This window comes from Emydura macquarii, unplaced genomic scaffold (assembly GCF_026122565.2).
Source record: "Emydura macquarii macquarii isolate MOO-44397 ecotype Brisbane River unplaced genomic scaffold, CSIRO-AGI_Emac_v2 contig_499, whole genome shotgun sequence".
In the NCBI taxonomy this organism is placed as follows: Eukaryota; Metazoa; Chordata; order Testudines; family Chelidae; genus Emydura; species Emydura macquarii.
In genome coordinates this window covers 15,443,778-15,471,321 of record NW_027130636.1, presented here as the reverse complement: position 1 = coordinate 15,471,321, position 27,544 = coordinate 15,443,778, and the positions used below count along the sequence as shown (strand labels likewise).

Below are 27,544 nucleotides of genomic sequence, written 5' to 3'. Positions count from 1 at the left end.
TAGGAAAACTTTTTTTTAGTCCTTGGTAACATTGAATTATCAAGGTGGAGATTTCCTAATTGACTGTTTTACTACATTTAAGACAGTATTTTAGTGACTTACCTTTCTTCGTAATTAGAAACAATAATTATCTTTTAAAGACACTGTTTTGGGATTACTGATGTTTGTGGCATGTGACAAGAGATAACTTTCTTGTGTATTTTGTTGCAAGTCTGAACGAAATTCCTATTTCATATATTACTATACTGCAGTTTTTATTGTTTCATTATACCATTTTGTTCTCATTTGGGTGGAGGGTGAGTAAGAGAAGTTAGATATCACTGTTTGCATTTGTTCTCCCAATTCATTCAGGATGGGTTCATTTTTTTTATTGTGTAATTCTGAGCTTCAGGTTTTTAACAGATCACAAGAAAAGGCAGTTTACATGAATTGAAGAGGGCGAGGCAGAGAGATGTGACCTATGTTAGCTATATCAAATTTGTACTATAGATTGTGAGTTGGACCAGACAAAACACAGTGCTCCTTCCTGGATACAAAACACTTAATTCATCTCACACAACTCTTGCTAAGTAAGAATCTAAGGGTAGTTTCTGATTGTTCACTCTTTCCAACTCAAATTACCATGTATACTGATGCACCATCCACCAAACTGATGAATCTGACTGCATTTGGAGAAATTTTCTAACCTGTTTTGAAACCAGTTTTATAAAACTGATCAGACTATTTTAACTCTCTGCGTTGGCTCTAGCCAAATTTTAAAATTAGGGTAGGTTAAACTAGTTTTAAAATCCATTAGAAAAATTCCGCAGTGTAGCCAGCTACACACAGCTCTAGCATCTCAGTGGCAGGTGGGAGAAGCTTGAAATTTAGCAGGGAGATAGTGCCTAGTTTACAGATATATCTTCTGGTGGTCTGTTGAAAAGCCATTTATATTTGACAGAGTTATGACTTTATGTAGCGTTGCAATGACTTTGTGCAGAAATGAGATTTGTTGAAAAACAATTCTATTGGGATTGCAGGTCACCCACTGTGACTTAACTTGCTGCCAGGCCATGTGCTTCAGTGAGTAGTGACAGTCACTCATCTACACTAGTGCTTTGTCTGTGAGTGTGTGACATACTGTGAGTAATTTATAGGTGTAAAAGAGTGATTGTAAACATGAGCACAGTAACATCAAAATGTTTACTTTAAATATGTAGGGATTTGTAGTCCTTAATGGTGTATACGTCAAAACATTTTTGAGTTGATAGACTGGTGGCCCTTCAGAGTTGTAAAAATGATATTTGTGGCCCTCGAGCCAAAAAGGTTGGGAACCACTGTTTTAGAGTCATTGAAAAACTTATCCTCTCACAGCTGTGATATCCTGTGAAATGTGATTTAAAAAAAATTTTTTTTTAAAGCCTGCTGGTTTGTCTTTCTGTACTTGGCTAGAGACCCTTCAACTTACAGTGGTATTTCTATTGGTCATAAATATTTAATTTTGAATGTGAATTTAGTGATGGAAAAAGGTGCTAAATTAACAGATCTGGAGGGAAGTTGCTCACAGAATGAGGACATCATGGATAATAGCAGTCTTTGATTAGCTATTATTAATCAGATTTATTGTAGTAGTGCTAACGGGCCAGCCAAAAATGGGGCCCCACTGTGCTACAGTACAAACAGAGTAGAATACAGTCCTGCCCCGAAGAGCTTACAATCTAAATAGATAAGACATACGCAGGGTTTGGGAAGGGTAGAACACACAAGCACAGTGAGCAACGTGATGGCAGCAATGACAAGGACTTCTGGATGTCAATTTAAATATAAAGTTGTTAGTTTTCAAGAATAAGTTTTGAAAAGATGAAACTCTAAAGAGCTTTTGAGTATATTAACTCCTTGTTTCTTTCATTGCTCAAGAACTGGTGGCTGCTCTAATATACACAGTCACAATTCAAATAAGCCTGTAAAAACAATGACTTTTCTAAGAATTTACAAGATATTAAAATTGTGAAAAAAAATACAGAATGGCATAAAAATAGAACCTGAAATCCAGAATCACTAATTTCCTACATTACTCAATTAGTGTGTGTCAATTTCATTCTTTTGGGGCCATTTCTAAGAGGAAGGATAGTTACATTTCTGGTCATTGTTTAAATTCTCAGTCTCCTAAATCTGTCAAAAACACTGTCGGATAAGGATATGGTTTAAATAAAGTCTGTTTCGTATAGGGCACTGCATACTGTTAGATGATGAAACTCCAGCCAGGTCTGCATGTAAGGCAGTGACAGAAGAAACTTTCTATATCCTGTTGCTGTTGCCCTTGATGGAGGGGACTGCTCTTTCCAGTTTAGGTTTATTAAAAGATTAAATTAAGTTTTTGCCAAATGCTGTTGCAACTCACGATAGTGCTTAATTTGAAAGAACCCATCTCCTTTCTCTCTTTCATTCTCAAACTGTGTCTGAAAAATGGGCTTTCAAAAGTCCGCACAAGCAGCAATGATTTAACTTTTATTTTTCATTTGAAAGCTAATACAGTACAAGAATTGAACTCTACAACTGAACAGCAATACATTGTTTTAAAACAAATTTACATCAAAAGTTTAAGTAAATCAATTGATGCGCGGTCAGGAAGGAGCAAGGGAGAACATTTGGGTGCTGATTCTTCACTCAGATTTGCTAGCGTGGATCACTGAGCATCCTTTGTCATCAGTGGGGATCCACACAGGTGCAGGGGTCTGTTCCAGTGGATCAGATTGCAGAATCAGGGCCTTAATTTTTTAATATTACTTATTGGCAGTTCTTATCCAAGGATCTCAGTCTAGATCTCAGAAGTGCATAAATTGTCTTATGACATCACAGACTAATTTTGTGTCTCTTGGTTACCATACTGGAACTTTCAGTATGTTTGTTTGTTTTTTATAAAGACCATTTTTGTTACAGCTATCTTTTAAAAAAAAATATTTTCATTTTATTTAAATATTTTAATTTGTGACAGCCTCACAAGCTAAACAACCCAGAGGTAACCGTTCATTGACATTCTTATTTAGTTTTTAGAAAGTGAATATTGGCCAGTGTAAATCCTGTAAAAGTTTAAACAGAGCTTTTTAACAGAGGGTGCTAAAGCTTACAAATGTGACTTAATCACTGATGCAATAAATAGTCACTTAAATAATTAGAAAGATTGGTTTGCTAGAAAACCATTGCTGCAAAACAAGTCAACTATTTTTGATGTCTCAGTAGAGGATAATATTCTCTTAATTTGTCATGATAAAATTTCAGCAAACCCATTTCCTAAAATTTAATATTTTTAAAAAAAAAAGTTGCAGTGCTGCTGCTACTTGAGATATATAATTAATTGAAGGATAATATGAAGCTACACTGAAAGATGGAATATTTAATATCAGATACTAAAGGTAATATATTTCAAATATTCTTTATGATAGCTTTGTAAAGTCTTATATAGCTTGAATTTTCCTGGAATTTCCCCTTTTAGTGTTTTTCTGCAGTTCTCTGAAGTGGTCTCAAGTATGTTAGTTATGATTTGAGCAGCAGATGGTTCACATTTGCATTTAGTGAATTTGTGGCAGATAAGGATAAAAGAGCTAGTTCAAATTTTAATCCCAGTCCCACTAAAAAATGAAAGTTGACAGAATTTATTTTTCCTATTATAGGGAAGATTTTTTTTCTCAAGTTCCAGAGGGGTAGCCGTGTTAGTTTGTATACAGCAAAAACAACAAGAGTTCTGTAGCACTTTAAAGACTAACAAATTTAATTTCTGCAGGCATAAGCTTTCGTGGGCTGTAACCCACTTTGTCAGATGTGAGGAATAGAAATCACATAGGAGGCATATATCCAAGGGAAGTAACAACAATGGGGAAGGTGGATGAAAACAAAGTCCATTCACTTAGAGTAGTTGAGGCCTATTCACAAGCATTGATTAGGAGGTGAGAATGTGTGGTCAGTGGCAATTACTTCTTGTAATGAGAGAACCATTCCAAGTCCCCATTCAGACCCAGTTTGATTGTGTCAAGTTTGCAGATGATTTCAAGCTCAGCAGTTTCTCTTTGAAGTCTGTTTTTGAAGTTTTTTTTGTAGGAGCATGGCAACTTTCAAGTCATTGACAGAGTGTCCTGGGAGACTGAAGTGTTCTCCGACTGGTTTATGGATGTTATTATTTTTTATGTCTGATTTGTGTTCGTTTTTTCTTTTGCGTAGTGACAGTCCGTTTGGCCAATGTACATGGCAGAGGGGCATTGCTGGCACATGATTGCATATATTACATTAGTAGATGTGCAAGTGAATGAGTCCCTTATGGTGTGGCTGATGTGGTTAGGACCAGTGATAGTGTCACCAGAGTCGATGTGTGGGCAGAGCTGGCAACGGGGTTTGTTGCTGGGATAGGTTCCTGGATTAGCCTTCTTGTAGGGTGTATGGTTGCTGGTGAGTATTTGCTTCAGGTTGGGGGGCTGTCACAGCTCAAGCTGTGGGAGGCAGACCTATCCTTGCTTACAGACAGCCCTGCTCACAAAAGATTCCTATTGGTCATAGTGGACCAGGATCACTTTCAACACAGGGTGCTTCCTTTCAGCCTCTCCATGGCCCCAGGTTATTTACAAAAGTTCTTGTGGTGACGGCTGCATGCCTCCGCAGACAGGGGTGAACAGATATTGGACATGGGCTGGTTTTACTAGGAGTACACCACCACATTTTGATTCCCTAGGACTTCCAGTCAGTTTGGACAAGTCCATATTAACATCTGCACCCACCATACAGTTAATTGGGGTGGACTTGAAATCAGACGCAGTGGGGGACTGCTTAACTCTGCACCAATTCATAGCCATGAGGGATCTCAGCTTCATCTCAGCCCTCAGACTACAGCCCGGTCCTGCCTGGTTCTGGCCAAAAGGGGCATGCACTTATATCACTTGGTTCACATGATTGCATCTACAGTGTCTTAAGATCTGGTTATGGACAGTCTATGCCCTGAACACAGACTCCTTGGATAACTTCCTCAGGACATGGAAAACAAGGACACGGTATGTGTGGGGGTCCCTTCTGTTCCTGCACCACCTACAAAGACACTTATCACAGATGCCTCCCTACTGGGATGGAGAATGCATCTTGATGACGAGACAGCCCAAGGTTCCTGGTCCACTTGAGAATCCAGGCTGCACATCAACTTACTCAAGCTTGGAGCAATTCTCAAAGCATGCAAGACATTCCTGCCCATCATTCAGGTCACACACATCCAGATTAGGTCAGACAATGTGACCACCATCTACTATACAAACAAGCAGGGAGGAGTGAGATTTCCTCCCTGACCTCTCTATTGTCCACCTTTGGAACTGGTGCATTGGATCATCCTCTCAGCTGTACATGTCCCAGGTGTAATGAATTCACTAGCAGACAGCCCCAGCAGGCATTTCCACACAACTAATGAGTGGGAACTTCACCTATTTAAAAGCACAGCATATCTTCCAGCCATGGGGCATCCCATCTTTGGATCTCTTTGTAACCTAGCACAACAGAAATGGCTTACTATTCACGTACTGCACAAGGCCTCAACTCCAGAGGGGATGCCTTCATGGTACAGTGGTGAGAGCCACTGGGGTATGGTTTCCTTCCCTTCCTCTGCTTCCTTGGTTACATAGGAAGATAAAACTTGACAAGGCAACAATGATCTTCATAGCCCCCTGGTGGCCAAAACAATTCTGGTCCATCACCATACTACAGGTAGTCTCTTACCACTGCATCCACTTGCAGCTGTTTGAGGGCCTACTGTCCCAGAAAGAGGGCAGTGTGATCCACCCCACTCCACTGTCCCTACATCTGGCAGCCTAGCTTTTGGATGGACAATGAGCATAGAGTGAGCCTTAGAACAGCAAGAGACCACTATGCAAAAATGCGACTGCGCTAAATAGAAATGATTCTCCCTTTCGTGTCAGCAGCATCACTTCCTACTTAGGTGTCAGGTATCTCTCTCCTAGTGGAGTATCTTTTCTTGCTAAAGACACCTGGCTTGTCAATCAGCTCCCTATGAGTACATTTGGCAGCTGTTAGCTCTTTCCAGTCCCTGATGGGGAAGGCTGCCCTGTTTTTACTCATCCCTCTACTACAAAGTTCCTGAAGGGCATCATAAGGACATTTCTTTCAGTTTCGAAACCAGTCGGTGCCTGGGATCTGAACCTCATCCTTTCTGCTGTCCTTTTGAACTTTTAGCCTTTTGTTCTCTCCTGCATTTGTCTTTGAAAGTCTCTTTTCTGACAGCTGTTATCTCTTCTAGAAGGGTAGGGAAAATTAGAGCTCTAATGGCAGACGCACCTTACATAACTTTTCACAAGGGCAAGGTTTCTTTAGGTCTACTTCCTAAATTCATACCTATGGGGCTTTTTGAGTTTTACCTTAACCAGGCTATACACCTGCCAATGTTTTATCCTAAAGCATGGAGGAGGCATGACTCCTTTCCCTTGACGTACACAGGGTTCTTGCTTTCTGTCTGCACAGAACTTTCAGAAATCTCCAGGGTTTGTTCAGTGCTGAAAGAATGAAAAGGAAAGCTATCTCTTCCAAAAGACTCTCTAAGTGGATAGCTTCTTGCATCTCCCTCTGCTATGATGTTATGAAAGCCTCTTCTTCTTAAGCTGTCAGAGCCCATTCTACGATTGCTCAAGTGGAATCAATAGCTTCCTTACAGGGAATTCCTCTCTCTCTGAGATTTGCAGAGTGGCTGCTTGGGGCTCCTTACACACTTTCACCAGGCGTTATGCTCTGTTCCAAGCTTTGGCCATGGATGCCTCCTTTGGCTCAGCGAACCTCCACTCTGTGTAACAGCATACTTCCTCACACCCTCCTCTTCAATGAGCACTGCTTGGTTGTCACCCACAGTAAAGATCCATAGGGACCAACACTCGAAGAAAAAAGGAATTTTATTTACCTTATAGTAACTGGAGTCCCTATGGGTATTCCACAATCTGTCCTCCTTCCTCTATGCTCAGGTCAACCTGATTCACAGCAGAGTCTGAACTGGGGGTCGGTTGATCTGCTCCATCCTTTATGCCCTTGGATGGAAGCACAAGGTGGCGCAGATGCGAACTAATGGACACTGCTACTGAAGAATTGCTAGTTCCAGTTCTAGAATTGCTAAGAACTCCAGTTACTGTAAGGTAAGTAATCTTCCTTTCCCTAGTGTGTGTTAACATAATACTATTTGAAACGGGACCACATTAACGTGCATTAGGTAACTTTTAGTGCACGCCAGCAGGGTCTGTACAGGCCAGTTAGTGTGCAGCACACAAGCGTGCACTAGAATTTACACCCCTCTGGTGTGGACTATTGTGCTGTGTAGAAAAGCTCTTCCCTGCAGACTAAATGCATGTCTGCACTGCCCCACAGTTTAGATCAAAAGGATGTGAACTATAGCATGCACCAAAATGTTATGCTGTAATTCCCTATATGCACAATGTGGACGCAAACTTAAAGGTTCCTAGTTTGCACTAATGTAGTCCTCTTCAAACAGGACTACATTAGTGCAAACTAGACTTGATAAGAGAGAATAAATTTCAAAATGTAAATTTCAAAGATAAACTAGATAATATTAAAAATAGGATCACTTAGTAATACATATTAACATTTTGAAGATGGTTATGGGAAGGGAAGTTCTTTGCAATTAACTTTTTAAGAGGTTAATATCCAGAAAAGTTGTGTACAACTCAAAAACTTTGGGAACCCAATTTTGAAACTCATGCATTTTGTACGGACATGTCAAATCCCAATTTTGGCCATAGTTAAGAGGACAAGGCATATAAAAGTATGCAGAAATTAGTCTGACTTCTCTAGGTATTCATATATCAGGTCTTGTCTACATAGGGATTAAGCTAAAGTGAACTAAGGCTACTTTACTTCCGAATGACAACTTGACATAGGAGTTAAATGCACTTTAGATCCTCACCTTTAGTTAGCTCATCTTAACTTTCTTGAGTGTCCCAGTATAGACATTCCCTTAGTTACTTTCTGCCTCTTGAATTTTCCTTGTTTTGTGTCCTATCAAGAGCGGGGAGTGGGAGCTTCCATGGTTCCCTTCTCATGGATCCAGATCATTCCTTTTTTTCATGTCAAGGTACAGAAGAAACGTTATTTTAAAAAAGGCAGTTCAGCTGGAGAAGACTGCAGTAGCATAACCAGGGGAGGAGGAAAATGGTCCTTCATAGTGACGAAGCTGGCTTCTGGCTCCTTCTGGCTGCAGGCAATTATTCATCCCTGTTCTCAACCTAATGTCCATAGAGAGAGAAAAATGGTATGCTGCCCTGGCAATGAGGGATGAGGATTTTCTCCAAAGGTGGATGTACCTCCAAGATTGGGAGGATTGTGGCCACCTCTTTGAAGAGGAAACAAAGGGTAATGGTGGCCAGTGATTCCATTTTAAAGGGGGATGGAGGTATTCTTCTGCTGGCCTGAGTTGGCATCTCAGTCTGCCAAGGGCCCATATCTGATATGTTACTGAAGGATTGCCAAGGATCTTCTGGACTTTTGGCTGCTACCCCATATTGCTCGTTCATGTGGGTGCTATGATTCTGTCAGCAGTGACCCTGAAAAGATCAGAAGTGACAGAAGGGCTCTAGGAGTGAGGGTGAGGAAGTTAAGGAAGCATGTGGTGTTCTCATCAGTTCTTCCAGTCAGTGGTAGGGGGGCAGGCAGAGACATACACATCCTGGAAGTGGATGCCTGGCTGTGTGGATGGTGTCGCTAGGAGAGCTTCAACTTCCTTCACCACAGGATGCTGTTCCGAGAAGAATGCTGAACAGAGATGGGATCCGTATATCCTGATATACTCCTGATATCACTGTCTAGAAAATATAATAAAATACGTAGTACTGATTTTTTTCCCTTACAGGGCTGATGGCTCCTGGAAAGCTGAGTTGCACCCCAATTTACCACCCCTTGACTTCAAGATAGAAGTCAGTCTACTGCAACCTATATTATTTCTTTAAACTACAGGATTTTGCCATCTCTATCTCCCCTTGTCATTTTAGTGAACACTGTAAATAAGTATTGTACCAAAAACATTAAGAATTTATTATACAGTGTGGTCTGAACAGAAGACTGAATCAGTACCAGTTCTGCTGCTAACTCACTGTGTAGCCTTTGGTGAGTCAAGAAACTGCTGTTTCTTAATCTGTGCAAAGAGGATATATTCTGTAGGGTTGTTGAGAGTATTTGATGGTGGTTTGCAAAAACAGTGCTTCATCTGTTCTAAATACTTGTCACTTATATAGATAAGTATTTCTTCAGTACTCTCCACTGTGGCCCTAGGCATGTTATAATAAATTAGAAACAAATGATTCATTCATATGGGTCACTTCAGTAAAATCACTGATCCTTATTTGTCACACATGACACCTGTATCTGTTATGATTTATGTATTAAAAGCTTCATTAAATAGATTAAGCTTATACCGTGATCTAAAATCTGCCAGGTTATTAGTTAGTGTGGATGAAAACTGGAGCTAGGCTGTTCCATTTATGGGGAAAAGAAGAATTTTCTCCCTGTGAAATCAGGGTTGAGTGCTATGAAAACTGTATTTTTGAAGGGAAAAAAGTCTCTTTTAAAAAAAAAAAAATAAATAAATAAAAAAAAAAATGAAGCCATTGACAGTGTACTTGGAAAAATCACAGCAAATGCTGTCCTTGACTTGTTGGCGTTTAATCCCTACCAATTTTATACAAAACTGTTGATCTAAGTTTCTGATAAATGTCATAAGTTTGAAATCAAATAAATTTGACAGAAACAATTACTGTTTTCCAATTTCAGTGGTTTCCAGCTAATTTTCTGGCAGCTACAGTTCTTAATTCTGGACCATGCTAATTTATTTTCTTTAATATTACAGATGACCATGGATGAGAAATATGTAAACAGCATTTGGGATCTCCTGAAAAATGCAATCCAGGAGATCCAGCGTAAGAACAACAGTGGTCTCAGCTTTGAGGAACTGTATAGGAATGCATATACTATGGTATTACATAAACACGGAGAAAAATTGTACACTGGACTACGAGAAGTTGTCACTGAGCATCTCATAAACAAGGTATCTAACATTAAACTGTATTTTAGATCAGTGTCTTTCTTACTGTTATGCAAGAGGAACACTATACAATTGTGGTTTGTGACAAAAATCCAAATGTTGATACATTAGTATTAAAACAATGTTGTTACTCTTACATAATGTCAATTTAGGACTAAAATCAAGCATAAGACGATCTCATTAAAGATACCATTTATGTTTAAACTACTAATGAATAATGAAATGTACAAATTTAAATGTTTATGAATGTGAATCAAGAAACAACTTTAGTTGAATCATTATTGCATGAGTAATGAAAATAGGTGTGTTTGCTAATCTGTTCATTTTTTTTTTTTTAAGTTTGTGCCTTTTTTGGTAGCATTGAGTGGCTTTCTTGGGTCAACTCTGTTCACTTACTAGTAATAGTAATCCCATTTTTCAATCTGGGAACTAACTAATTCCCAAAATAAGAATTTATTTGTTATGGGCTGTTGTTTATGAACTAATGAAACATAGTTGTGCTGGGATTGCATTATATAAAGAGAGTAAAGAGGCATCATTCAATGCAGAAAATCAATTTGACAAAAAACATCCTGAACAGTCTGAGTCCTTAAATTTCAATCTTTTCAAAACACCCATTAAATTTAGCCCAAAATTTTAAATTAACAATCCTTTTGATTCTGAAGATATATCATAAGATATAAATATCTTCCATCTCACCTCAAGCCACAGATTGGACCTCTATGGCTTTGTGTTGGTGAGGAAAAATGATTACGTTTAGATCTGGCATAGCTAGCTCATGTGAACTAAACCCAGCCTTGACTTGACCTCTTTCTGAGATGAAACAAGACTGAAGACTTATTGGTCTAAAGAGAGCCAACACCTCTGGAAGAATCAAAGATGCAGCCTGGAGAACAGCTGCTTTTCCACTGTGCCCATTGTAAGCACTGACCAAGGCACTTTGGTAGAATCATAGACTCATATCCACTTACTGCACAGTTTAATGAGGAAAGTAATCAATGGACCGCTTCCCATTTTGAGTGGTTCTTTCAGGTGAAGAAGTTTTAAGGTCTCTGCTCCAGACCACTTCAACCTAAAATGTGCTTTAAATATATATTTTCTTACACTGTGTGAATGCAAGGACAGGTCGAGTATAAAGTGACTAAAAGGTTTTACACACACACATCCTTTTATTGTAGTATATTAGTGCCTCACAAACAGTAATGAATTTGTCTAGACTGGTCAAGTAACACGGTAAATGTCTGAGACGTTTAGTACTCTATGCATGTACATCCCATGTTATCCTGGGCTTAGTAGTGTTTACAGCCTGCACTGGGCAGCACACATTAGTGCAGTAATCTTTCATCCTGTTAGATCTGAGGTCAAAATGAGTTTCTCGTGTGGGTCTCTTCTATTTATTATTTACGTATTATTTATATGTGTATTTAAAAAACATATATGTATATGGAAAGGCCAATTGTGACAACTGCCAGGGACTCTAAATAACAAAAGTTGAGTAGGAGAGAGGTATTATAGTGCAGCTGTGGATGGGAAGCTTGTACAGTTTTTACCTGGAAAATTTGTTTTTTATGCAATTTGTGAGGTGTTTTTATCTGATGCTTCTGAGGCTTTATCTAATACAACCTCACCAATGGTTAGTAAATTCATATTTCAAATGACTAATGAAAGGGCCTCTGAGTGTATGTGCAACTGAAATAGCTTCTTTGTGAAAATAAAGCTAAATGATTAATTTTAATCTTTAAAATGACTAAATATAGAAAATGTCCATATTATATACAAACTAGTTTCCCCATACATGTAACCATCCACATGGAAAAGTGACTTCCCATTAAAAGTGCAGAAAAATAAAACTTGAATGCAGAGCGTTTTTTGGTTGGCGTGCTTTGTTTTTTATTTATTTATTTATTTATTTATTTATTTTTAAAGTTTTCAATTTCAAAACCAATTCCTATCTTCCTTTATCTCTGAGTTCCAGCTTCAGGGTGCGACATTAAAGTGTGGATATGTACAGAAAATAGATGGAAACATTTTATTCAATCTTAATAACAGAAATAAAAAATAGCACTTCAGGAGAGAATACACAGGTGGTAGGAGTTAGTTCAGTTCTGAAAATAGACATCTCTTCAGTGTTCTTGTAGTACTTGTTGCAAGGCAAATGAAACAACTAATTAGAGTTTTATCTGTTCGAGCATTTTACTTAATGGAAAGTTTAGTGGAAAATCATTTAGTCTTTGATGGCTCTTTCCAACTCTTTTTCTGTCAATATTTTAAACATTAAGTGTCTAATTAAACAGTCACTGGAATGCACTCTAGCCACAGGTTTTCACATATCTATACATTCAAAAAACAAATGGTGGATACTAGGGCAGGTTGGAAAAATTCTGAGAACATTTTTTGTGTGGAATTTGCTAATTTGTTAAAATCAAAACATCAAATCAAGCTGTTTCTACTAAATGAAGTTCCAACAGAATCCAGGCAGATTTTCTGTCAGCTCACCTGCAAGACTATGTTGGACAGGGGATTTTAGGGTCCATGGTTCCAGGGCAGCCCACCGTGCAAACAGCCCTGGAAATTGGGCTCCATTCTTTTCCACAAAACCCTCAACATTTTTGGTGTTTGTTTTGAATTGGAACAAAACCAGATTTTGAAATACCAGAATACTTGGCAAAAAATAATTGTGTTTCTCTGCCTAGCTCTAATAGATACACTTGTGAGAACAGGTTAAGTTCTTGTAGTTAAGCATACTAGATGTGATGCTTGCGCTGTGCATGTAATACAGCGGTTTAAGTATGGATAGTAGACCCCAGAAATTAGCGAGCTACTACTCATCTATTTGAAAGCATTTTTCATGGTTAGTGGTGTACTGGTGTTCAAGTTTGGAATACAAAAGTATATTTTTCTTGTGGCGTAGTTAGGAACTCTTGGTCTGCTATAATCCTTATTTAATTGCTTGCTGAAAGTTGTGTTTAGCTAGACATTACTTAGAAAGAGACATGACCTTTGAGGTAAAAGGTTACTTTAAAAAACAAACAAACTACTAGCAGATATATTTTTTGCAATATACTTAGTTCTAATTAAAATCACTAATGTTTGCACCTGCCAAATGCCACGCCCAATGCCACTTGAGTAGTGATACTAAAATTAAAATGTAACCAGTATAAAATTTAAGGACAAAATTAAACACAAAAACTGTATATTAACTTTTAGCTCGATTAAAAAGTATTAAAACACCCTCACAGTGGTTCATGTATGAATAGATCTGAATTGTTGTGGATAGTGGGACCCCTTAACTTTTAAATTTCCAGTGTTATGCATAGATAATGAAATGAAAAGTAGTATTTTTCAGTTACTTGCATTTTGGTTACACCTTGATGTGCCAACCAAGACTGGGGACTCTTTGGGCTAGGTTTTGCATAAACACATAGCAAGAAATCCACTTCTGCTCCCACAAGTTTACATTCTAAATAGATAAGACAGGTAAGGAATGGAAAGGGACATGGAACCATGAAGTGAAGATCCTTGTCTAAGGTCACATGTCAGTTCAGTGGTAGAGCTGAGAATAGAAACCAGGTATCCTAGCTCCTAGTCCAGTGCCATATCTACAGAACTATGGTACATTTAAGTAGTAAGAGATCATACTCTTTATCAAATTTAAATTGATTGATAGATAGCTCTGTTCTTCAAGTGATTGTAAATGTGCATTCCACTCTTGGTGTGAGCTCACTCATGCACAGTTGCTGGAATATTTCCCCTCAGTGTTACTTGTCTGGGCAGCTTGAGTGCCTTTTGATGCCATGTGCTGCTGACTCTAGTATAAAGGTCCAAGCTGACCCCAGTCCCCCTCAGTTCTGTCTTACCACCCGTAATGGTTGCTGGAACTGCTCTTCTTGGTTTTGCAAGTACTCTCAGTGGACTCTGTTCTCTTGTATTATATTGTAAATAGTTTAGTGTTCATTTTAGTTAATTAGTTTGGTTTTTACCCTATCTGAGGATTTGGGTCGATTCCCGGTGCTGAGGGATGTCTTGGTCATCGGGCTTAAAGTCTTGCATTTCTTGCGATAAGGCTATGCCACATTCAGGTTGCTTGAAGTGCCTCAGATAAGTTCATGTTGGGGAGCATTATCAAATTTGCACGGACTTTAATCCTTGCATAAAGGAAGATCGTGAAGCCAGGCTAAACTTTCTACTCATGGAGATGGCCTTGAAACCACCATCTGAGCCAGGTTGGTCAGACTTGGCACTGAGTGCCTTGGCATTGGTAAGGAGTGCACTTCTCACTCTGTCAGAGTCCCAACACCATTCACTATCCACAGTGCCTAAGAAGAGGCATAAGCAGACTGAAGTCTGCTAGGCATGGGGATAATAGTAGAGTGCAGTCTACGTTTTTGGTACTGCAGAGTACGGCGCTATTGACTCTGGCAGCTAGACAGGTTCTGTCGAGTCCAAAGCCAGAAGGAGCGCCTTCCACATCTGTGGCTCCGCACCATACCAACACTATTTCAGTATTGACCATGATCTCCTGACCCTATCAGTGCTGGTATTGCCGGCAGTACAAGATGCTGTCAATTCTGGTGAACACAGGAGAACCAGCAGAACTGCTACAGCACTCGTTATTATGCCAACCTCATGTACCCCTGGCGACTTGTCCTTTGGTATCATCAAGGTGGTAACCTGCCCCTTGTCTACAGGCTTCTCAACATTGACACCGATTGTCTGCACCATCAGTAACGGTACCTCCATGGTCAGCAGAAGGAGTATCGTCTTCTGAATTGGAGGTCAGGTCCTACGTTTCCCAGCCTCGGAGCTGCTCTCTCTATCCCTCCTCCAGATGTTTCCACCCTTTCATGAATCCTGTCACAGGAGTACCATCGAGTGGGTTGTCAGGAGGTCACTGAGGCCTATGCCTGTGCAGTGTCTTTTTTGGAATCCATCAGTCTTTTCCCCTGTTTCCAGATCATGTTCCAGGCACCCCTATTTGGTGGCACTGGAAAGGCTGGTGGCCTACCTACTGGACAGCATCTGTTCCTGACTCCAGTACAGAGCCTACCACTGGACATCAAGAGCCAGCTCAGCAGCATCCTGCAGATCAAGAATTGGAGGAAGCCATTGCTGTGCTCCTCTTCCTCCTCCCCTTCCCCTGATGAGACTGCCAAGTCCGTATCTTCAAGAGTGGCCATGTGGAGGAGCTCTTGGTTGCAGTCCTGGACTTCCAACAGACTGTGCAGGACCCACCCTTTGAGGGATCCTTGGAGCAGACTGATACTAAACTCCGTGGGTTAAAACACTCAAGGGCAACCCTAAAGTGTTTTTCATTATACACCCGTCCAGTTCTGGGAAGCACTTCGGACCTCAGCAACCTCTCTGGTATTCTGCTCCAGCTGTCCAACAGAAGTTGTGGAGAAAGGAGAGTAGAGGTTATAGGCATAGATCCACCCCCTCCTTCTGTCTCTGCATCAATGCCTTTCCCACCTAGATATCCAGGGGGTTCTAAGTAGGTATTTTGATGGAATGCTTAAGGATGCCATAGCAGTTCCCATGATTCCAGACCCCATTTTTCCTTTATTTTACAAACTGCCTTTCCTATTTCCTCAGTATTTGGTCCTGTATCACCACAGACTGCTGGGTGTTGAGCACCACTTCTGGCCAACTAACAGCCCGTGAGCAGGATTTCTTGGACAGCACCACTGTTCAAATTCTGTGCAATGTAGCTGAAGTGGAGCAGGGGAAATAGGGGTTAAAATGTTGAGCCAGTGGTGTCCAGTGCAGAAGAAGGGAGGAGTTTAGTAGACAAAGTAGAGTCCAGATGGAATTGTGTGATATGTTTGGAAGGCTAACAGCCCACAGGCTTAATTAGACTGCATTCTCACCACAAAGGAGATGGGTTGCAAACCTGGGCTGAAGCAAAACCCTGAGCTTGAGCCTATACTCTCAGCCATCCCTGATAGCTCAGGCTTAAAGCACCCTCAAGTCCCAGTTAGAGGTTTTTCTTGGAAGATGGAATGGGTTTATGGGCAACACCTGGGCTGTAACTCTCATTAACTGTAGTGAAGACACTCTTAGTGACCACAGATCCTTAATGCAAACTGTGGTAGACTTAATATGTGTCTTAGATGAGGAAACGGCTGAGAAATATTTGAGGGAAAGCGATGCAAAGAAGCAGGCATCCTAAGTGTTTCTGCCTATTTTAAAAACACTCAACAGAATGCCTCAGCATCTTTGAAAATGTTCCAAAATACAAGTTAAAGTAAATTCAGGTATATAAGAAATATAGACATATACAGCCATCTGTATTTCTTATTATCTGCAAACTTTCAGTCACCTGCAAACATCTAACTTTTGGGTGACACTGCTTAATCATAATTTATTATGTAAGAAACAACATGTAGGGATTTTTAAAACTATTCCATATTGTTATGGTGCCATGCGCTAATGGTTTGCATATTGGGGGTCATTGATGTATATGAATCCAAGATGAAACTCACCATAGAGTTAAAGATGCCATTCAGTAACTTATTTCTCAGTTGTAAAAAGTGTATTGTATGGATTAAAAGCACTCTCCTTTGTGTAGGCAGTTAGACCAGGAGCTCACAGTGTAGGCTGGAGGCACCCTTGGGATTCTAGATAACCCCCAGATGTTAACAGTTGCATGTAGAGATAAATGTTACGGGACTGTAAAATTGAGAAAAACAAAACCATCTAACACAGTTAGCAGGAAGTGTACCCCAACATGTCCTTCAGTTGCTTTGCTGTTTTATTCTAGTAACTTCACTTAAACTGCAAAGGATAATAAATTCAAGGGAACTCCAGCTGTATGGTGACATCCACAGATACAGAATATGCTGCCAGTCTCTCTACTGCTGAAAGCAAGAGATTGATAATTTGGAAAAGGCTTTAAATGAGACTGTGCCAAAACCTAGGGAACCAGAGTCTTCAAACTGCCCCCTAATAAGGTAGCAAGCTCTAAATAACCTCATTTAGCCACTATATGAAATTTTCAGCAATTGAATCATTCACACTGCCCTTGTTAATACATGGACATGAAACCAGCAGAATTCATCCCCCTTCTCAGTGGCCCAGATCTAGCAACTTCTGTATAATTAGAAAATCTAACCATATGTTAAGTACAGGTAGTCACTGTCAAGCTAACAGACTCTGGAGCTGCAGCCCCCTAGAAGTGCAAAACTTTAATTTGAGAAAATTCACCCATCACCAGCTTCCCAAACGTGTACAAAATTTAAAAATAGAAAACTGTTACTTTTTAACGATGTTTGTCTCTCTGCTTCCCATTCCACTGGCTTAGTCTCTTTCTATAAGGAGGAATAGAAATTCTATTCTTAATTATATTTACTTTCTGACAAGTTTTGTTGCAGTTTACACAACATGGTGGTTATAAAGTGTTATAAGAAATGCCTAGATTGTTTTATAACATGCACTGAATTGTCCACTGTGTAGACTTAAAGTTGAAATTCTAGCAGCCCTCTTTTTTTAAACAAACATGTATTTTTCTGTAACAGGCTGTTTTGATGATATTTTAAACACCACTCTTCCTTTTTATGTTTTAGCTTTTCTCATGATTTTTGCCTGCAGCGGTGTATAGGAATTAATTCCATCCCTGGAATCTAGTCAATGGTTAAGGTGTTCCGGATCTTCCCCAACTCTTGTTGGCTTTCCTTAAGATGGGTGAAGAATTCTGACTACTCAAAGGAATGGGTTAAAGGGCAGAAAGTATATGGCAAGACCTGGAAGAGGTGAAAGTAGGGTTATGGCATAGCATGCTATATCCCAAAAATAAGTTTTACAACGTTTTTTAAAATAAACTGTCATTGGTTAACTGGTTAACCGGTAAATAGTAGTCTTACCGTTTACAAATTATGTTAACCGTTTAACTGTTCGCTGGGGTGGGGGGTCTCTGTATGTGGGAGGTGAGTGGGGATAGAGTTTTGTAGGGAGGGTCTGGAGGGACCGGGGGTAGGGGTGAGAGGGGCTGGGACTTGTGCACGTGCAGGGAAGAGCCCTGGTGGCTCAGGGTTTTGATGCCGGCGGTGGCAGCTGAGGTGTGCCTAGGTGAAGGGACTGGGGGGTTGGGCGGGCATGGGGAGTGTCCCTGGTCCTGGGGCAGGGTCAGAGGCGTGATGGGGTGGATGGGCTCGGGGGTGGGCAGGGTGTGGAGGTGCCTTATTGCCCCCTCCTGTGCGCGGGCAAAGTTGGTTAAAGTGACTGGGAAGCCAGGGCGGAAGCACCTTCCTGCTCCAGCTGGTGTGGACAAGGCCCCCTCCCCTCCTTCCTCCGGTGTCCGACAGACAAAGCCCACTCCAGCCGCCGGAGAGTGGCCCAGGCAGGGCAGAGACCGGCAGCCCCCCATTCCCCACAACCGGCTTCCTCCTCCTACCCCCCCCCCCCCGGGGGGGAGAGAGCTTCAAAGTGGAGAAGCAGCAGTCTCAGCCACGCACCCTAAGGACACCCCCCCCCCCCACTCGCCCAGGTGGTGCAGCCGATGCAGAGCATGTTCAGCGGGGGGTCCCTGTGTCCACCACCATGCCTCGGGATGGCACCACTCAACAGGGAAGCACAACGCATACTGTAGCTAGGGATGTAAAATATTATATAATTTTTATCGTTTAAACAATATTTTTTATCCCTATGCACTGTGGTAACTTCTAAGAAGTTGGAGCATGAGATTGGCTAGCCTGTTTTTACTGGATAAGCTGATTGCAACAGTAGATAAACAGCATTAATGCCTAAAAATAAATTAACTTGATATTATAGGTTGGGAATTTGTTTGTAAAATGTCATCCTTACTATCAATTTCTGCCTCCCAGTTCTCTAGTCCTTTCTCTCTGCTGGAGTTCTGTTGTTAGTGACTGCACAGCTACAATATAGAGGAATCTGTCTTACTGGATAAATGTTCCTTTTAAAAACTTTTCTTTGCTGCCAATTCTTCATAACACCCCATGCTTTTTAAGCTTTGCCATGTTCAGTGGCCCACCTACACCCATTTCAGATTTTTGTAATACTTTACAATGGTATTCATTGTTTTAAGTTGCTGTGCATTGGGAGGTTTATATTAATGTGAAGTCATAATATCCATTTCCAAGAAATCTTGTTTCTATTTTGATTTGCCCCTTACTTACAAAGGGACTGTTCCAGCTATATACAGCTAATACTCTTAGAGAACAAATATAGAATGTTGTACATTAGCTAGTAACAATCCATGCCTTTGTATCTGTGATAAGTAAACTTTCCTTTGCTAGCTGTTTGTTTAATATTTGTATGATTGGTCCAAAATGTACATTTATGCTTTTTGTTTGTCTTAAGATGAATCTTTTTCATAAATGAAACAGTCCTTTAACTTTAAAATATATGCAGTGAATGTCATCAGGTCACAATGAATTTAAATCTCTAAGACTGTTCACTTAGTTTTGACACTGCATATTAGACAAGCTAAATAACAATACTAACATTTGTACAGATAATTTGCTTTATTCATGTTTTGATAATTCAGACATTATCTTGAAAGCAGGTAATGGTCAGTAAGCTTTGACCTGTTTTTTTTCCCCAAAGATGTTGAGCACCTGCAACTTCCATTGAATCTGAATGGGAGCCATTCGTGGTCAGCACTTACGAAAATCAAGCCCCTAGTAGCTGGCATTCTTGAGATAGTAGCATAGCAAATACACACATAGTAGCAGGCTTCAGACTTGAAGATCTTTCTAGTGTAAAAGTAATTTGGTAGTATGTCATTAGCTTCCTGTTTTGTTACAGGTGCGAGAAGATGTGTTAAATTCATTGAATAACAACTTTCTTCAAACACTAAACCAAGCATGGAATGATCACCAGACAGCAATGGTGATGATTAGAGACATTCTGATGTATATGGTAAGTAATTGTAGTATTCCACTTTTCATCATTTACAGCCGTGCCCTCAGAAATGTAAACTGCTTTCCTTTTAGATCACAGTGTGGGGAGTGGGAGAAGTAAGATCTGCACGATAGTATGCTTTCCAAGTAAAGTATCTCAAAAATAAACTACTAAATAATAAACTACTAAAAAGCCCACATGAAACAAGAAATGGGTAAATTGATCAATTTTTTTCATCGTCATGTTATTTGGTAAACAGAACAGAGGTGATTGAAAGTGGTGTTCCGTTCTTTGTTTCTTAGTGTCACTTGTGCTCCAGGGATGGAAAAGGCTTTCAAAAGCCACACAAAAAGATAAGGGTAATCCATTCAGCATACATGGTTTATTTTTGTTTGTGTCTGGGGAGTTGGTTCTGAATTGTTTCTTACTCTGCCAACGAAAGGAGCTTGCACCTTCTTCAGACTTGTGCCAGTCTAATATAGTATTCTAAGCTGCCTCATGATATTTATGTTTACACTTTCAACATAATCTGCTGTTTATCCCTCGGTGTGTGAGAATCCAATTTACAGATAGGACAGATTGCCAGGTTTTTGAGAGGTGTAAAATTGCATAGAAGTTCCACTCCGAAGTCCTAGATTAGCACACCTCTATTATCACTTCTAAATTTGTCTTGAAGACTGCCAAACATACTCTGTAAATATGCTTGGCAAATCTTGAAGATAATATAATCAGGATATTTTGTAGAATTACAGGAAGACAAAAACTTAACCTGATTTGAATTTGTTTTGTTTAATGTTCTTGTTACTCTGAAACTGAAAACCAAATTGTGACTCTCCCATCAAACTTTCAGTGTAGTGCAATTTCCTTGAAACTGTGCTAGCTTTGTGAAGAAAATAGATTGAAATTAAGCAAAATTATTTACGAGTATTGTTCTGGATTTACATGACTCCAAATTATTATTTTTGTTATTGTCTTAATGGGAGCAGAATTATTTGTTAGGCATGTGTGAACACATTGCCCACAATTGGAAGGTTGTAATTTTAAAAGAACATAAGGATACTTCTGTACCTGATGGCTAGTAGAGATCTTCTTTCCACTTGGATGGTATAGTCCTTAGTTTTCGGATCTGTAGGACCAGGGTTCTAGTGTGGTTTAAGTTAGCTATTATATAGGCTTGTGTCTGAACTCTTCGCTGGTGAGGAGATAGAAGAATGCACTCTTGCATGCTTTCTAACCACAATTCAGATTCCAAAACCAAAAAGCTTAGTTGCAAAAACCAGTTAAGGTTGCAAAATGACAGTATTGTACTTAACTACCATATCACTTAGCAGAATAAAAAGATGTTGTATTGCTCACTGTCAGGAGAGAGTATTGGATGAGATGGCAATTACTATGTTCCTTAGTGGGGACTACTTTTTAATTTAGTTGACTAAAAATAGGACTTAGTTTAAGGAAGGGGACAATCAAGTTTAAAAAAACCCATCCATTGTATTCTCATTCACCTTCTATTGTAGGTAGTTTTTTAATAATCTTTAAGCTCGTTGGGGCAGGAAAGTTGACCTTCTATAGGTCTCAAGTGCCTAATACACTTTTGACCACAACATAAGTATTTTCTTTCTAAATACCTGTTTTCAGGCTATTATAGCTTCTGAATAAAATTCTCTGCAAAAACTGGGTGCACACAAGATTTTTTTTTTGAGGTATTTTTGAACTTGAAGTGAGAAAAAATATATTTTATGGCTATGGGTACTCCCTGTGCTCCGCATCTTGCAGTCTTTAAAATTAATCGATTAACTTCTATTTGTGTTTAACAGGCATCCTTCCTGATCTAGGTCTTTGATTATAAGGGTTTATAATTCATGCTCATAGGATTTGGTGATCTGGAAACTGTGTGTAACAAAGCATAAATTCAAAATGGCAGAAAGATAACACAAAATTCAAGCCTATGTTCAGATATTTCAAGGCAATACAGCAAACGTAGTTGAGTAGTATTTTTCTGAAGTTTACTTTTACACATTTCAACAAAGTGCTTTTCACAACAAACAAAACTGCTAAAGGATAACCAGGACAAAAGTTATGATCTTTGTTTAAAATTTGAGGTAACACTACATGTTAATGTTTCAGTGGAGAGTGCCAGCGGGCTGGATCAGGGTCTGGTTTCTAGAATTAGTGAGCGATACTAAAGATAATCATGTATACTTCTGCAGGTGAACACAAGTTGCTAGTAGGCATGTACGCTAATGAGTCACTGAAAGTCAGATCATATTCAAGGTGTGGCGCCTTAGGCCTTGCCTACACTACTAAGGGTTTGTCAATATAGCTATACTGGCAGACAGTCCTGGTGTAGACACAACTTGCACCACCAAGAGTTATTTTGCCAGCATAGCTTACATCAATTCCCAAATGAAGTAAGGTATACAGCATAATGACTTGCTGGTGTAACTGCATCTACAGTAAGGCTTTTGCTGGCATAACTATGTCAGTTAAGGATGTGATTTTTCACACTACTAACTGACATGGCTGTGACAACAAAACATTTAAATGTAGACCTGGCTTTTAATTCTATAGTTAAAATGTTAAACAACCTAGGGTGAAAAACATATGCAGTAAAAGACCAGACAATGTAATTTAAATACTTAGTGCTTTATTTCCAAAGTGCTATATAAACATTAACTGATCCCCAGCACATCTTCAAGTTAGTTAAGAAAGAATAATACTTGTTTGCTAGCGTAGGCAATGAGACACAGGTTGTGACATACATATTCTGGAGATCATACAGCTGGGATCTAGCACATTCTGTAGACCATGTTGTTTTTTTAACATATGGTAGATCAGCAAGAATGCCATTACAGTAATCTAATAGCGAAAGAACCATAGTGCCATACCTTCTAAGCTAGAGCCGAAGTATGGAGATAAAAGAAGGAAAGAAAAGTTTTATCTTAACCATAAAGTAAAATGGATTTTAGACAAATTTATTGATTTAAATCTGTGGATCTAAACACAATAAGTATATGGATGTATAGATAAATTGGAACAAGTTGCAGAAAAGCTTCTCTTTTGAGATAAACTCATAATTTGGCAGGAGTAAGACAGGAGAGCCAAAAGGATTGGTCTACATCTGTTAAGTGTAACTAATGATAAACATTAGTAAGACCAACATCTTGGGAAAATGTAGAGCTGTGTTGAGCTGTGTGCCATCTGTATATAAGAACCAATTAATACAGCTTTTGGTATAAAGAAAAGTAGTTCTTAAATAAATCCTGTAAAACACTTACTAGTAAGACATAAGAAATTGGATTAGTACCCCAGTCCACCAAAAATCAGTTACTCAGAAAGATGATTAAGGAAGAAATTGCTTTGTGCCTTGGTTACCCAATTTAGGCTGAGTTGGTAACATCTTGTGCTGCAACATGTCAAAGACTATCAATAGATCCAATAAAATCAAGCTGGAGGGTTATAGCCTGTTTGAATTAGCTATAACACAATCCCAATTGTTCAATACACTACTAAAAGTTAAATAACTTTGAGCTATGGGTCTCTGTTCAGAAGTGCTACGCTCCACGAGTCTCCCAGTAGATTTATGATGAGCTGAAATATTAAGACCGTACAGAAACCCTGCTGCTCCCTTTTTGGTTTTATATTATAAAATTTGAGTGAAAATTAGTGCTCGTGAAGATGCAATACTAACAAACCTGGAGACCAAAGTCCTTTACCTTGTGCAATACCGGGAAGACCCAGTTCCCTGATACAGACCTGTCAGTGTACCTTAACTGTGATGTGAAGGAGCCACCAGGGAAAATATTATGGTTCAAACTTCATGCAGAGTTAGTATTCTTTGTATGCCAATCAAGATACCATTTAGTGCCATTTATTCCACTGGGTTTATGGGTGTGCTTTTATCCTCTAACCCAGTTTCAAATTGTGTGGTGTTCCTTAAAATAGAGATCCATCCCCTTGTCTGCTCTGTCTTGCAGCAGCTAGAGTATTTGGTTACTTGAAAAGAAATAGATCATTTAAGAGGCAAGATGAATGAGCTTGGTTTAATATGATGGATGTGGCTTCTTGCTTTCTATGATGAGGTGACTGGCTCTATGGATGTAGGGAAGGTGGTGCATGTGATATACCTTGACTTTAGCAAAGCTTTTGATACTGTCTCTCGCAGTATTCTTATCAGCAAGTTAAAGTAGTATTGGTTGGATGAATGGACTATAAAATGGATAGAGAACTGGCTAGAGCATAGGGCTCAACGAGTAGTGATCAATGGCTCCATGTCTAGCTGGCAACTGGTCACAAGCGGAGTGCCCCAGGGGTCGGTCCTGGGGCCGGTTTTGTTCAACATCTTTATTAATGATCTGGAAGATGAGGTAGATTGCACCCTCAGCAAGTTTGCGGATGACACTAAGCTGGGGGGAGTGGTAGATACCCTGCAAGGTAAGGATAGGATACAGAAGGACCTAAACAAACTGGAGGATTGGGCCAAAAGAAATCTAATGAGGTTCAACAAAGAAAAGTGCAGAGTCCTCCACTTAGGAAGGAAGAATCCCATGCACAGCTATAGACTGGGGACCGACGAGCTAGGCAGCAGCTCTGCAGAAAAGGACCTGGGGGTAACAGTGGATAAAAATCTGGATATGAATCAGCAGTGTGCCCTGGTTGTCAAGAAGGCTAATAGCATATTGGGCTGCATTAGGAGTAGCATTGCCAGCAGGTCGCGGGAAGTGATTATTCCCCTTCATTCGGCATTGGTAAGGCCGCATTTGGAGTATTGTGTCCAGTTTTGGGCCCCCCACTACAAAAAGGACGTAGACAAGTTGGAGAGAGTCCAGCGGAGGGCAACAAAAATAATTAGGGGGCTGGAGCACAAGACTTATGAGGAGAGGCTAAGGAAACTGGGCTTGTTTAGTCTGCAGAAGAGAAGAATGAGGGGGGATTTGATAGCAGCCTTTAACTACCTGAAAGGGGGTTCCAGGGAGGATGGGGCTAGGCTGTTCTCGGTGGTGGCAGATGACAAAACAAGGAGCAACGGTCTCAAGTTGCAGTTGGGGAGGTCTAGGTTGGACATTAGGAAAAAGTTTTTCACTAGGAGGGTGGTGAAGCACTGGAATGGGTCACCTAGGGAGGTGGTGGAATCTCCATCTTTAGGGGTTTTTAAGCTGAGGCTTGAGAAAGCCCTGGCTGGGATGATATAGCTGAGGTTAGTCCTGCTTTGAGCAGGGGGTTGGACTAGATGACCTCCTGAGGTCCCTTCCAACTCTAATATTCTATGATTCCATGATTCTTTTCCTCTGAACATGTAATATATATATAATATGTACTTTTTGTTTCCTCTCCCTATCTGTAGTATTTTAAATTTAATACTGACACTTTCTGGGTGACCCCCTCTATTTCAAACCTGTGTGCGTGCGTGCGCGCGCTCTCTTATTTTGGTATCCTCTGCAAATTTGGTATTGGTTTAAATTGCATGTGACAGGCTTGAATTACTCTTCAGTTGCTTGTCATAACTATGCCAGGGATCTCTGCCTTAAGATTGATGAATACACAATTGAAACTTTCTTGATTGTTGGGGGCAGCGTCTTGTGTCAATGTCATATTTCACTGTTGTGCTGGAAGCAGCTATGTGGATCGTGTTGCATAATATTTGGATGTAATCACTAACATAAATTTGGACTTAATCATTTTCTTTTAAAAATTGGTCCTTTACTTTCCTACTCTCAGGATAAACACACTTGGTGCATGAACTTGTAGCCTTCTAGTGGATGTCTAAACCAGAGGTCGGCAACCTTTCGGAAGTGGCATGCCAAGTCTTCATTGATTCACTCTAATTTAAAGTTTCATATGCCAGTAATTAATACATTTTATCGTTTTTAAGGTCACTCTATATACAGTATAATTAAACTATTGTATATAAAGTAAATGCAATTTTTAAATGCTTAAGAAGCTTCATTTAAAATTAAATTAAAATGCATATCTTACTGGTTTAGTGTGATCTTTGCCCTTACTTTTTCTTGCTGAGTTTTTCCAATGTCCAGCATGTATTTGGATATTTTAAGCTGCACACATTCCTCTGAGTGATCAGTTGCTAACTGGCTCCAAGAGGAACAGAAGACTGACTTCATGTGTGAAAATACCTGTTCACACAGGTATGTGGATCCAAATGCTGAAAGCATTGCAAACACAGTTTTCTTTAAATAGTTAAATTTCACTGGCGGGGACATCCAGCAGGTCAGAATAGAGGCCCCATGATCTCTCTCTGTAACTTCAAGTGCACTCCGCAGATCCTTCAACTTTGATGCCCACAAATCTGAGCTTTTTAACTCAATGAGCTGCATTTCGAAATCCTCAATACCCATCCATTGAAACAAAGACAAATCCACGTTGCTTTCATTGAAGTTTTCAGGTTTAATTAGAAAAGAAAACATCGGCGCCAAATTGCTGGAAATCTTGAAATCTGTCAGAAAATTCTGATTCCAGTTCTTGCATGTACATTCCAATCTCGTCAACACTGACAATGCAGCATGTTGATAGCTCTTTTATGTGTTGGAAGTAGCGTAAAGTTGAAGATTGAATGTCCCAAGGAAAAAGCTGCTAGTTTTGCAACAAATGCCTTCAAGGTTTCATAAAGATCCAGAACTGTTTACCCTTCACCCTGGAGACGCAGGTTAAGTTCGTTTAGGTAACCAGTGATGTCAGTTAGGAACATGAGCTTGCACAGCTATTTGTCATCTTTCATTTTGGGATGTTTTGTCCTTTTTCCAACAAAAAGGCCTTGATTGCATCAGAATAGTTTACAAATCACACCAAAACCTTGCCACAGCTTAGCCACTGAACGTTGCTGTGAACTGGAATGTCGTTATAAGCACTGTCCATCTCTTCTAGAAGTGCTTGAATTTGTCTGTGAGTCAAAGCGGATCAAGCAACAAGGAAATTCACAATTCACACCACTGTATTCATCACATTATTAAGCTCTGAATTTGAAATTTTAGCGCACAGGTTTTCTTGATGGATGATACAATGAAATTTGACTGTCAGGTGGCCGATTTTATCTTCATGTAACTTTATAAATCCCTTCTGTTTTCTGACCAGGGCTGGACCACCATCTGTTGTCACACAAAATATTTTTCTGATGTCAACTTCTCGTTCTTCGAAATGATTTACAAAAGTTTCCGCTATATCTCCCCCCTTTTTTGTGCCATGTAGGGGTTTTTGGCAACCAAGTTCCTCTCGGATTTTACCGGAAGCACAATATCTTGCAACAGCTGCCAAACATGGCACGTCATTTATATACACACTCTCATCAACTGCAATGCTAAACACCGCTTTATCTTTTAATGCAGTAGTCTGCTTTTCGTTGATGTTTTCTGCCATTTCGCTTACGCATTTCTCAACTGTTCTGGCAGAGACAGGCAGTTCTTTTCTTCTAGTTATGATTGCGTCTTTATTTGGCAAATCATTGAACAAAACCTCCAAAATGCTGAGGAAAGCATCTTTTATATATTCCCCATCTGTAAACGGCTTTCTGTTCTTTGCAATGCACTGTGCAACTTCATAGTGTTCTTCTGTGGCTTGATTTTTACTTACACTTAAGCATTTAAAAACACTGCTTTCCTTCTCATATCTTGCTTATTGCCC

The 27,544-nt window shown here is 39.7% G+C and overlaps 1 protein-coding gene across 1 annotated transcript in view; it reads left to right on the top strand.

The window, feature by feature from the left end:
* CUL3 (cullin 3) overlaps positions 1 to 27,544 on the top strand; it is a 99,996-nt gene that overhangs the window by 11,628 nt on the left and 60,824 nt on the right. The window contains exons 2-3 of the mRNA XM_067538983.1: positions 9,863 to 10,060; positions 19,820 to 19,933. Of these exons, the coding sequence (XP_067395084.1) occupies positions 9,863 to 10,060; positions 19,820 to 19,933 (312 nt within the window). The remainder of the gene's footprint in view (positions 1 to 9,862; positions 10,061 to 19,819; positions 19,934 to 27,544) is intronic.